At 44.5% G+C, this 12,770-nt stretch overlaps 1 protein-coding gene across 1 annotated transcript in view; it reads right to left on the bottom strand.

Annotated features, from left to right (window-relative positions):
• The window catches only part of LOC144790925 (sodium-dependent serotonin transporter-like), a 697,068-nt gene that overhangs the window by 94,594 nt on the left and 589,704 nt on the right, over positions 1 to 12,770 (bottom strand). The window contains exon 8 of the mRNA XM_078665560.1: positions 12,246 to 12,358. Coding sequence (XP_078521686.1) covers positions 12,246 to 12,358 — 113 coding nt within the window. The remainder of the gene's footprint in view (positions 1 to 12,245; positions 12,359 to 12,770) is intronic.

The following is a 12,770-nucleotide window of genomic DNA, read 5'->3' as shown; positions in this document are numbered from 1 at the left end:
GGATTGGATATTGGTCGGGAGCTGGGCTAGGATGTAAATATAAGCTTATAAATTATAACCTCCTGCAGATGTTGCAAACCCTGGGCAGTGCTCTAATCTACTCTGCCTAGGAGGCAAACTCCCGCCTTGTGCTCCACCGGCCCTCTCTGCACTCTGGTGTTACCGTGGTAATTCTTACCCAGTTTACATCCAGCATCACAGTAGAGAGGCGGATGCTCTGCACCTGTGACAGGGAAAAGAAGGCAGCACATCTCCAGAACACTACCACTGATGCTGCAGTCAAACTCACTGCCCCCTCCTCGGTGAATGATTCCTTGTTTTAGCATGGGGGTTTAGGGGTGTCCACATTATCGATAGCTCAGTAAGAGTGCTGCTGAGCATCAGCAGCACATAACTAGGAGGGGGGCCTCGAATATGCCTTCACTATTGCGCTATAGAAGCCACTTGTCTTCTTAGTTCTGAGCATGGCTGTCAAACTCACTTGTTTCCAAAGAGTAATACACTGATACACATCGAGAGTGAAATTAACTTTTAGGTATGCCCCAGAGACCTTGCGACACATCCACGTATTTGACAGCATTCTGTCCGCATGCTCTACCATTATGAACAAGCACCACTACTCCCTTGATCCCTACCCAGCACTCCACACAAAGTATCCCAGGTTGCAAGAAAGTTGGTGCAGGGAGTACGACGTAATGCAGCAGATATGCACCATTCAAAGAAGAACACATGGACACGTCGGCAAGGCTGATTTCACAAAGGCATGTATCCCACACTCGGGTGTAATCGAACACAGTAGCGTTGCTTGCCCTTGGAAGTATTTTTCTCCTCTTTGGTCTTCACCACCTTTCCACTCATATATCCTGGTTTGCATATAAAGTATCCCAAGTAAGCGTGAAGCCTTTTCAAATCAGGCTGGCGTGAATCTGTTGGTCATTCCAGGTTTTAATTTGAGAAAAATGTCAGCACGAAATGAGTGTGCGTCCATGGTACGTACTTTCAGTTTTCTTTTAACAACCGATTTTCAATTTGCTTGGCAAGTCTCTTTACTATGTCTAGGAGGCCTCGGCCAATATAAAGATATTATTGCTCTAAGAAACCCCTCCCGTTTTGGCTCATCATCTGCCCCAAACCAAAGTTCTGCGCAAGTTTGATGAGGCACATAGTTTCATTAATTGAGCTGCCTGTTTCGCCCCCATTGGCCCATAGTTTTATGCTAGCCAATCATGTGCTGATACTGAAACTTATATGTGTCCTCTTAGTTTGCCTACCACCAGAAGGAGCCCCGGCTCTGGAACGTTAGTCAGAAATGGCACACATAGATTAGAGGAGAGGAGGAAGGCATGCTGTTGGACACGAAAACAATAGTGAGTGGGCCATGAGATGAGATTTTGAGGTCCTGCAGCAGAGCTACACATGTGCGTGGTGTTCATTTGCTTTACCTCCACGCAACTTTAAGTTTCAGTTATAGGGTTAGGTGGTAAACTTTGGCCCGCGTCGGAGTTTTTGCATAACTCCATGCTCCAAGCGGAGCACAGAGTGGGCAAAACACAGATAACATTGTCAGCAGAGCGGAGTTTACCGCCCATTGCTAGAGATTATCCCCAATGTATGCATTTTCACAGCTTCTGAAGGGGATTTTAATTTCACTAATGGCAACAATATCAGCTTCAATAGCAGCAGCAACTAAACCTGATGGTTAGGCAAATCCATGATAGAGTCAGAGGAAAAGGCCATTCATCCACCCAACAACCCTAATCCTCCTCCTCTTCTTCCTTCCCTACACCACCAGGAAAGCAGGCCTAACTTGTTTCTCCATTCCCACATGGAGCCTATGGGAAGAAAAGTTCCAGTTTTCTACCTGCCTGCCTGGAGGGCAATTATTAGAATCAGTGGGTCTATCAAGTTGTAGAAAAGGGTTACTCCCTTGCTTTTCTTCAGGTCCCACCCTCTTCCCCCTCCACACTCTGCCCACATCAGACCACCTGGCCATACTGCAGCAAGAAGTGGCAGCACTTCTCTGGAAAGGAGCTGTGGAACTTGTGCCAGAGCAGGGAAAGGGTGGGGTCATTACTCATAGTACTTCCTGGTGCCCAAAAAGGACGGCGGTCTGCACCTGATCCTGGACTTCCAGGGCCTGAAGTTCTTCCTCAAGAATGAAAAGTTCAAGATACCGACCCTAGTTCAAGTGTTGCAGGGGTTGGAGCTTGAAGACTGGATGATGTGACTCGACCATCAGTATGCATATTTCCACATTCATAACCTGTGGTCACACCGGAAATACTTGTGATTTGTGATGGATTCTATGCACTACCAATGTGCTTCCTTCCCTTTGGCTTAACATCGCTACCTTGGGTCTTCACAAAGGTGATGGTGGTGGTTGTGGCCCATCCCAGAAGGTCATTTTGGTTGTTATTATTATCACTGCCAAACCTTATTTATGTGTGTGTGTGTGTGTGTGTGTATGTATGTATATATATATATATATATATATATATATTACCTACTGGCGGTCGCCAGTAGGTATATATAGTTAGGATTTTTTCCCTATGGGATTTTTGAAAATTCTATGTCTAATAACTTTGGCGTTTGTGGACGGATTTGGCTGAAATTTTCAGGAAAATGGAACATTTTGTTTCTGAGCAGCCCCTGAAAATTTGGGGGGGGGGTTCGTCAAGGGGGGGCCGAGAAAAAAGGGGGGTCCCAAAACGTGTTTTTAACATTGAGTTTTCCATAGGGCGGTTGGCCTCACTTTTAGCCCGAACGGCTGAATGGATTTGCACGAAACTTGGCAAAATTGTAGGGACTGGTAGCCCGATGTGCCTTTTGTAGGTCTCAATATATGTGCTCCAGTGGATTTTGAGAAATTAACGTTTAAAAAAAGATATATATCTGTAACAGCGGACCGGGCAGCGCTCCAGTTCGCGTACTTTTCGCGCAACGGAGCTTTGTGAAGCGAAGCTGATTGGTTCTCCGGCGTCTGTCAACATTCCAAACAGTCCGTAGCGGCCGCCATCTTGTCTCTCGGTAGGATCGAGAGACAAGAGGAGGCCAAAGCGAAGGGGCAAATGACCATAAGGGGGCATAGTAGATCCTCGCTGACCCTCTAGGTTTGATGTGGAGGTTTTAAAAGGGTCCCGCGGGGCAAAAAAAATATAAAATAATAATAATCGAACGGCTGAATGGATTTGCACGAAACTTGGTAAAATATTAGGGACTGGTAGCCCGATGTGCCTTTGTTAGTTCTCAATATATGTGCTCCAGTGGATTTTGAGAAATTAACGTTCAAAAAAAGATATATATCTGTAACAGCGCTCCGCTTCGCGTAACGGAGGTTTGCGAAGCTGATTGGTTCTCCGGCGTCTGTAAACATTGCAAACAGTCCGTAGCGGCCGCCATCTTGTCTCTCGGTAGGATCGAGAGACAAGAGGAGGCCAAAGCGAAGGGGCAAATGACCATAAGGGGGCATAGTAGATCCTCCTTGACCTCTTAGGTTTGATGTGGAGGTTTTAAAAGGGCCCCGCGGGGCAAAAAAAAAATAATAATAATAATCGAACGGCTGAATGGATTTGCACGAAACTTGGCAAAATTGTAGGGACTGGTAGCTCGATGTGCCTTTGCTAGGTCTCAATATATGTGCTTCAGTGGATTTTGAGAAATTAACGTTCAAAAACAAGATATATATCTGTAACAGCGCTCCGCTTCGCGGAGATAAAATTATATCTGTATTACCTAGCTGTTGCTAACACCAGTTAGCGACGGCTAGTAGGAGATAGCGACCATCTTGGGCCCCACTTTGCATGTGAGTGATATTTATCACTAATGACATGCAAAGTGGGCATGCCAAGATGTTAGCGACTGGAAACAGTCGCTAACATCGCTATCTCCTATTATCAACTTTTGGAAATATTCGAGATAAGCGCGAATATCTCCAAAAGCTAGCACCTGCCCTGAGCAGTTCTTAGCCATGTTATCCAATGGGAGGTGGATAACATGGCTAAGAGCATTAGCTCGGTAATGCATGAATATCGCTGAGTTTTCAGCGATATTAATGCATTGCGGTCGTTTATTATCGTATTTGCGATAAACCTTGATAATAGCAAGGTTTATCTGCGATAATTTCTGACGATGCTTAGCGGTAAAAAAATCGTTGCTAAGCATCGTTAGGGATAAATATCGCTTAACTTTGGTAATATGCCCCAACGTCTGTTAACGTTCGATTGGAAGGAAATCAGGAAGTGTTGAAAAACATTGTCTGCGCCATCTTGTCTTTTTTCAAATGCCACACTTTTGTCGTGCACGGCAGCCATTTTAGATGCCTTGACCAGACCCACTCTGTGCACGCTGTCGATCCTTAGCATGGCTCCCCACCCTCGCAAGCATCTCCCCCAGGCAGTGGTCACCCCCGCTTTCTGTCTTATGCATGGGTAATAAACCTCCCCCCATCTGCGCTGCTCTTCCCTGAGAATCACACCCTGTGCCCGCCCGACACCTCCCTTTCGCCCTATTCACTACCGCACCCACTGACACTCCTTTTCCTCTGTGTCCGATTGTCCAGGCTGGTCCTAGGGTATCAGCTAGCCCTGCAGATGTAGTTTATGGCCCCAGCTGTAAAGAATCACCCCTCTTCAAAGGAGTTATAGTAGATCAAGGCCCACACTCGATGAGATTCGTCACAGCAGAAGCGTTCCTATTATCTGAAAACCATCCTGTATTGTGATTGGGGAGGGGACCGAGCCTGAAGCGGAAGATTCCAGGGATGACTCTTTGTACATCAAAGTTTTTACAATTATGTGTCACATTAAAAAGATATAGCACTCCGACAAAGTAGTAAGATTATAAAACTTTAATAATTTATAAATATATACAAAAAAACAAAAATAGTAATAACATATAAACATTTTTAGGGAAAAACAACGAAGTAGCGGTCGGCTGTGCGAATAGTCCCAACGCAGCACAACGTCCAGATTTCCGGCGTGGGGCGTCGCGGGGGGTGGGTCATCAGTAGCAAACTGTTGTGCGAATAGTTCCAAGGCAGCAGAACGATGGCACCAAGGTGATGTCCAGTAAGTTGCCGCACTGGTTTTGGTATCCTACAATGCTGCTCCGAATAACGGCGTGGGGCGCCCCGGGGGAGGCGGCGTGAACGGGCCTCTCCAGGTGGAGTGTCATCTGTTGTAGTGGGGCGCCCCTTTACCGTTTCAGTTGCCATTCCGTCCGTTTTTGGTCCACTGTGTCAAAAGCCGAAATTCAGCTGAGTTGCGCCCACTGTTGCGGTGCAGCGATAGGCGGCTGTCACAGGACTCTCAAAATGGCGGCAGGCTCTTTCCTTTTTGGGCCTGGTCCACTGAAATGGCCCTGGGACACCTTGGAAATCGGACGCTTGTCTGCTAGGTCTTGGACCCCATTCTCGAAAGCGTCCCCTCCGCCTTGAGGATTTATCAAAAGTTTTGGGGGCCCCCGACTCCTGTAGGCTTCTGGTGGGGAGCGGCTGCCATGATTGCTCGCGGAATGACCACGACGGAGCTACGAGATGGTGGTGCTCTCATGCTGACGCCAGCTTCAGTCTGAAACATCCAGAAACAAGGTGGGGCTTTCATCGTTTGGGGGAAAAAAAAAAAGTTTTCATCCAATGAAAAGTGTTGTTTTTAGGTCATATGATCAAGCCTTCCATCATTAGGAAACCAAAAGTAAAATGAACCAATGAAAAGTTTTATAAACAAGTCACATGACCTGTTATGCGGCATAGGGTATAAAATGCGGAGAAAATACGTTGGCACGTGAGGCGGCGTCAGTAGCGGACCGATGTGCGAATAGGCCGAAGGCAACACAACGCGCCAAGATCCGGATGGCACCGAGGTGGTGTCCAGCAAGTTGCAGCACTGGTGTGGCCATCCTACAATGCTGAAAGTCGGCGTGGGGCGCCCCGTTGGCCTGTGAGTTTGCGTCAGTAGCGGACCGATGTGCGAATAGGCCGAAGGCAGCACAACGCGCCAAGATCCGGATGGCACCGAGGTGGTGTCTAGTAAGTTGCCGCACTGGTGTGGCCATCCTACAATGTTGAAAGTCGGCGTGGGGCGCCCCGTTGGCCTGTGAGATGGCGTCAGTAGCGGACCGATGTGCGAATGGGGCCAAAGGTAGCGCAACAATATTTTCTGACTAGAAGACACCACAAGGCGCTGAGATGCCAAGCTCCGGATGGCACCGAGATGGTGTCTAGCAAGGTGTGGCACTGGTGTGGCCATCCTACAATGGTAAAAGTCGGCGTGGGGCGCCCTGTTGGCCTGTGAGATGGTGTCAGTAGCGGACTGATGTGCGAATGGGGCCAAAGGCAGCGCAACAATATTTTCTGACTGACACCACAAGGCGCTGAGATGCCAAGATCCGGATGGCACCGAGGTGATGTCTAAGTTGCGGACCGATGTGCGAATGGGGCCAAAGGCAGCGCAACAATATTTTCTGACTAGAAGACACCACAAGGCGCTGAGATGCCAAGCTCCGGATGGCACCGAGGTGATGTCTAGCAAGTTGCTGTACTGGTGTGGTCATCCTACAATGCTGAAACTCGGCGTGGGGCGCCCTATTAGCCTGTGAGATGGCGTCAGTAGCGGACCGATGTGTGAATGGGGCAAAGGTACCGCAAGAATATTTTCTGAATAGAAGACACCACAAGGCGCTGAGATGCCAAGATCCGGATGGCACCGAGGTGGTGTCTAGTAAGGTGCACTGGTGTGGTCATCCTACAATGCTGAAACTCGGCGTGGGGCGCCCGATTAGTCTGTGAGATGGCGTCAGTAGCGGACCGATGTGCGAATAGGCCGAAGGCAGCACAACGCGCCAAGATCCGGATGTCACCGTGGTGGTTTCATAGTTGAGAGGCACTTCATCTGCAGTGGGGCGCCGAGATCCGGATGGCACCGAGGGGATGTCTAGCAAGTTGCTGTACTGGTGTGGTCATCCTACAATGCTGAAACTCGGCGTGGGGCGCCCCATTAGCCTGTGAGATGGCGTCAGTAGCGGACCGATGTGTGAATGGGGCAAAGGTAGCGCAAGAATATTTTCTGAAGAGGAGACACTACAAGGGGCTGAGATTCGGTTACCACCGAGGTGATGTCTAGCAAGTTGCCGCACTGGTGTGGCCATCCTACAATACTGCTCCGAATAACGGCGTGGGGTGCCCGAGGGGGGGGGGAGGCGGCGTGAACGGGCCTTCCCAGGTGGAGGCTCGTCTGCTGTAGTGGGGCGCCCCTTTACCGTTTCAGTTGCCATTCAGCTGAGTTTCGGCTGCTCTTGATGCTACAGCGACAGGCGGCTGCAACAGGACTCTGAAAATGGCGGCCTGTTCTTTGGATTTGGGCCTGGTCCACTAAAATGGCCCTGGGATACCTTAGAACTCGGACGCTCGATTTTTTTTTCCTTTCCTGTATATGCAAAAAAAGGTAAATGTCCGGTACGTTACACGCTTCATCTGCCACGATGAACTCTCCAGAGGAACCGAAAAAAAATATAGTTATGGTAACTATACCATGCATCGTCATATGGAGAGGTGGCACCAATTAATTATAGTGCTGCATAAAAGAGAGATTTGGAGGAGAACCCCTGACCTGCTAGTACATTCATCAAAGAAGTGGCACTGACAGCATCAGAGGCAAGGGAAACGGTCCCAAATATTTAGAAGAACTTTGGAAAGATTAAAATGACATGTTTAGATTGTGGCAAATTAATTTCATGTGGACAGATGAGTGTTACTCTAATAAATACAGCATATGAACATCATCATAGTCGATGGTTGGTAGAGACATTTTGACTATATCCTGGACCTGCCCGTCCTCGCCCAAAATGGCGCCGGAATAAATGGGACTCGTAACTCCTTGTTGTGTACTGGTTGCAGAACCTTGAAATCACGAGATACGTATGCAGTTTTGAAGCACATGGCGGGCGGGGACGAGAATTGATTGAATATTTGGACATCCCTATTGATATTAAGTTCTGATGTGTTATTGATTACTGTACTATTGAAAGTTCGAATTAACGTCACCCATGGTACTTGCCCGCAAATGTATATCTAGATAATTTTATTGTAACTGGCCCTGTCGTATTTTAATTATAAAATGTACGTCCACCGATTCCGTAACTGTTAGACACCTTAGTTCTTGCAACCTAATGGCCCGCCCGTTACGTTCCTCTACAGTGTAAATGTCTACTCATCATATACGATTACAGTTTGCTCCGTGGCCGGCCCACGTGGTTATAGGCTCGTATTTGTATAATGAAATTTTCACAATAAAGGTTTTTAAAAGAAAACATGGTAGTAGTATATACATGGGTAAAGTTTTTAATAATAGTCACTGTTTTAGAATCATTAAAAGGCAAGTGAAATAAAGTAGACCAATTACATGAAGGGTAAAAGGTATAATACGAAGGAACGCAGTAAAGATAAATGGTCAAGGGCTGTTGTGTTTTCTACTCCTGCAACATAAAGTGATCGATAAGAATCTCATATTCAGGCGTATCGGCGACTAAGACAGCAGGTCGACCCTCTTGCTCAACGGCTCCGTCATGGGACGAAGAAACGCTCTTTTTCTCGAAAAAAGAATATATTTTACTTGCAGGACAGTTGTAAATTTTCCGGGAAAGTACATTAGCCTGGAACATTATAACATATATTTAAGAAAAAATAATGTTCGGAAGTAATAAAAAGCGTAATTTTTAGGTCATATGACCAAGCCTTTCATCATTAGAATAAGAAAAGTAAAATGAACCAATGAAAAGTTTTATTAACAAGTCACATGACTTGTTATGCTTACGTTACGCGCTGCGCGCCCCGGATGACTTCCGGATGCGCTAACGCGGCGCGTCATATGACGCATTACGCGACAACGCAGGTCCAGAATATAGTCAAAATGTCTCCACCAACCAGCGGTCGGAACACAACCCCTTTCAGCAGGCTAAATAGTTCTGTTAAATGACAACAGAAGGGACAGGCAACAAGAACCATCAGTCAAAGAGGGGAGGGCTAGTTCTTCTCTACCGGGTTACATTGGGGCGCTACCGGAACTGATCGAATTGGTAGTCTACAGTGTTTCTGGATGTTTCAGACTGAAGCTGGGGTTAGCATGAGAGCAGCACCATTTCGTAGCTCCGTCGTGGCCATTCCGCAACCAATCATGGCAGCCGCTCTTTATCGTTATTTTGGGCGGGGTGGGTGGCGGAGCCGAGCTGTTTTGCAGCCATCATTGTGTGGAGTTCAGTTCATTTCACTAGTTTTGTATTTGTCATGAGGGGTTGTTCCTAATGTTTCTATTTTAGCGAGGTCAAAAAGAGATCCCATTAGTGGCCTACTGATTTTGCTCGATTCCTTTTCTTTTTTTTTTTACACGATTTTTCGTTATCTGCAAAGACTAAACAGAGTATTGCGACTCTGTGTTTGTTTGTAAATAGAGAATGAACCAAAGAGAACCAATTCTAAAACAGTAAATACTTGGATAACAATCAATCAAATGGAGAGAGAAGCAGGCACGACGTATTACAACGGGGGAAAGGCCTGCGTTAACTACTCTTCACTATGTGCAAAGAGAGAGTACTCCTAATAGAAATGAGGGGGGGGGCACCATTCAAAGCAGATCAGTGTGCATAAACACGAAAATGTTTTCACTTACCACGTACTTGACATTCGACAGCTTATGATATTTGCTATTAAAAAACCATTGAAATTCACTGAAAAAACCATAGGTTATAGACCATATATAGTTAGGAATTAGCATTTACAAAACCTTGAAAATTCACTGAAAAAACCATAGGTTATAGACCATATATAGTTAGGAATTAGCATTTAAAAACCCTTATTTTACTCACACAAAACCATTGAAATTCCATATATAGTTAGTTGCACTAACTATATATCGCGCACCCGCAATCCACTGCTGATCATGTCACATATTACATCATTCATGACATGGTCAGTGACATCACTGATGACATCACTGATGACATCTCAAATGACATCACTGATGACATCACTGATGACATCTCAAATGACATCACTGATGACATCACTGATGACATCTCATTTGACATTACTGATCACATCACTGATGACATCATTCATGTGATAATACGATGAACCTCTTCAGACTCTAATATAACCTTAGATACACTCAGTGTAAACAGACACTCATAGACTGTCACTCATCCATGGAGTTACTCAGACACTTAGTCAGTCATGCAAAGAATCAATCACACCTCCATTTCCTCAACTATACAGTTATACACACCTTACTTATTCAAACATATACTAAAACATATTTACTCACTTATACAATCCTGGATACAAGTTCACAATGATCCATACAGCCACTCACACATTCACTGGCTCTTATGCACAGTTATTTATATATGTCAACTCTCACATGTACTGTGTTTTACATATGTACTTACTTTGACATGTAGCACTGAGATATCCATTCACTCACCAATACACTCATTCACACAGTCAACCGCCCATACAGCTGTTTCCACATGCACTTTTGAACCCATACATCTAGTCAATCAACTGCTCACACATCTATGCAGAGAGTCATACACCTCCCAGCCACCCACACACACACTCAGTCTCCCATACAAATGCTTGGGCAACCAATCAATAACCCATACAGTTAATCATATAGCTAATGATCAACACATGCAGCAGTTTACAGAACAACAGACATAATGATGCACAAATTAAGACAGTTTAGTCACTAACCCATGCACTCAGTGAGACACATTTAACCACTCACTCATACAGTCAGTCATGCACCTACTAAATCCTTCATCCAGACACTTATACATCCACTCATTCTTAAATATGTAAGACATATTTTAACTTTACAGAAAAATACAGTCACTGGATGTTGTCATCAGTGATGTCATCAGTGATGTCATTTGAGATGTCATCAGTGATGTCATCAGTGATGTCATTTGAGATGTCATCAGTGATGTCATCAGTGATGTCACTGACCATGTCATGAATGATGTAATATGTGACATGATCAGCAGTGGATTGCGGGTGCGCGATATATAGTTAGTGCAACTAACTATATATGGAATTTCAATGGTTTTGTGTGAGTAAAATAAGGTTTTTTTAAATGCTAATTCCTAACTATATATGGTCTATAACCTATGGTTTTTTCAGTGAATATATATATATATATATGTGTGTGTGTGTGTGTGTTTTATAACTGTGGAAGTTAAGTTACTTGGTTCACTTCAGGTGATGGCATTTTGTCACATGGTGGGATGGTTCACCTGTCCTCTCCACCTCCAACTGTGATTTGGTACTGCTTACTACTATGATTCAAGGATGTGAATCTATAAAAGATACAATACTGGAGAAAGAAAAGTTACTTACCTGTACACTGTGGTTCTCCAGTATTGATATCTTTTATAGATTCACATGCAGCCCTCCATCCTCCCCTCATAGGTGCACCCTTCCATACCTCTTTTATTTGACTACACTCATGCTCTAAATCTGAGGTATGGTGGCTCTCTAGGGGATGGATACTCAGGGGTCTGCAATGTGATTGGCTGGAGTGTGGATGTTCTTTAATGAGGTTAACTGGTTACTAAATACTGTTGATTCTCAAGGGAGACTGTCCTGTTAGCTTTTCCCTTCTATTTTACTGTTCCCGTGGGACTCCCACCATGACGACGGGGAAGATTCAAGCATGTAACTGTATAAGAGATATACTGGTGAACCACAGTGTACAGGTAAGTAACTTGTTTTTTGCTTGTCCTACGTATCATTTACAATATTAGCATACTTGTTGATTACTGAGTAATACAGCCATACTATTTATAACATTCAGCCTCATGCTATAATGGACTTCTGTATGTTAATGTGGCCTTCAAATCTATTTGCTTTAAATCTAAATTCAGAATATTATTTAAAAAGGTTCCACACAGTTCTGAGTATTCATTCTTTGGCGTAGTCTCAGTTTGTTGTTAACTTCATTTTCTTTCTTTCAGACGTATACCGCTGACTGCCCTGAGATGCAAATTCCCCATACGTACTAAGACCGTGAAATGAGCAGTTGTAGAGAAAATGAGATTCAAAGGTAAAAAAGGCCTGTGATAACTGATGTGACAGTTCCGTCCCATCTTTACATCACATTGGAGTATTTGATGCTTAGCGACAAGTATGACAATAGTTTGTAAAACATAGCTTATTGCAACCAAATTTTATTTATGTTAGAGAAAATACCTACCGTGCTGTCTAGTCCAAGAGTTATCATCATGAGAAAAAATATGATTGCAAAGAATGTTGAACCCATCATGTTAGCAATGGCCTCGGGATATGTGATGAAGAGAAGGCTTGGACCTGAGAAGCGTTACAAAATGGGATATTAGATAGGTAAAGCCATTTTCTTATGTGCATGTGTATTTCAACAAAAATTTCCAAGAAAGGGTTTTCTCTTACTGTCTATGTTTTTTGTCACAAGAATTTCAAATACATTAATATCAGAACAATGGTCACATTACCCTGTATGGGCCTTCTATAAAATGCAGAAGTACGTGTCAAGCACCTGATATAAGAAATTGGTAATTGGCTTGCAAATGGAGTGACAAGAAAATGGAAAAGAGTTCCAGTTGGAGGTAAATCACACCTCCTACACTCCTCAGGAGAGGTCTTGATAGAGGGTTGACTTTGAAATGGATTAAAAAGCAGATACATTAGAATATCGCGGAATTCTAAATTCTATGAAACTATAATATAAAATAAGACATCAGAG

Source organism: Lissotriton helveticus, chromosome 11 (genome assembly GCF_964261635.1).
Source record: "Lissotriton helveticus chromosome 11, aLisHel1.1, whole genome shotgun sequence".
NCBI lineage: Eukaryota > Metazoa > Chordata > Amphibia > Caudata > Salamandridae > Lissotriton > Lissotriton helveticus.
This window is presented reverse-complemented; position numbering and strand designations above follow the sequence as displayed.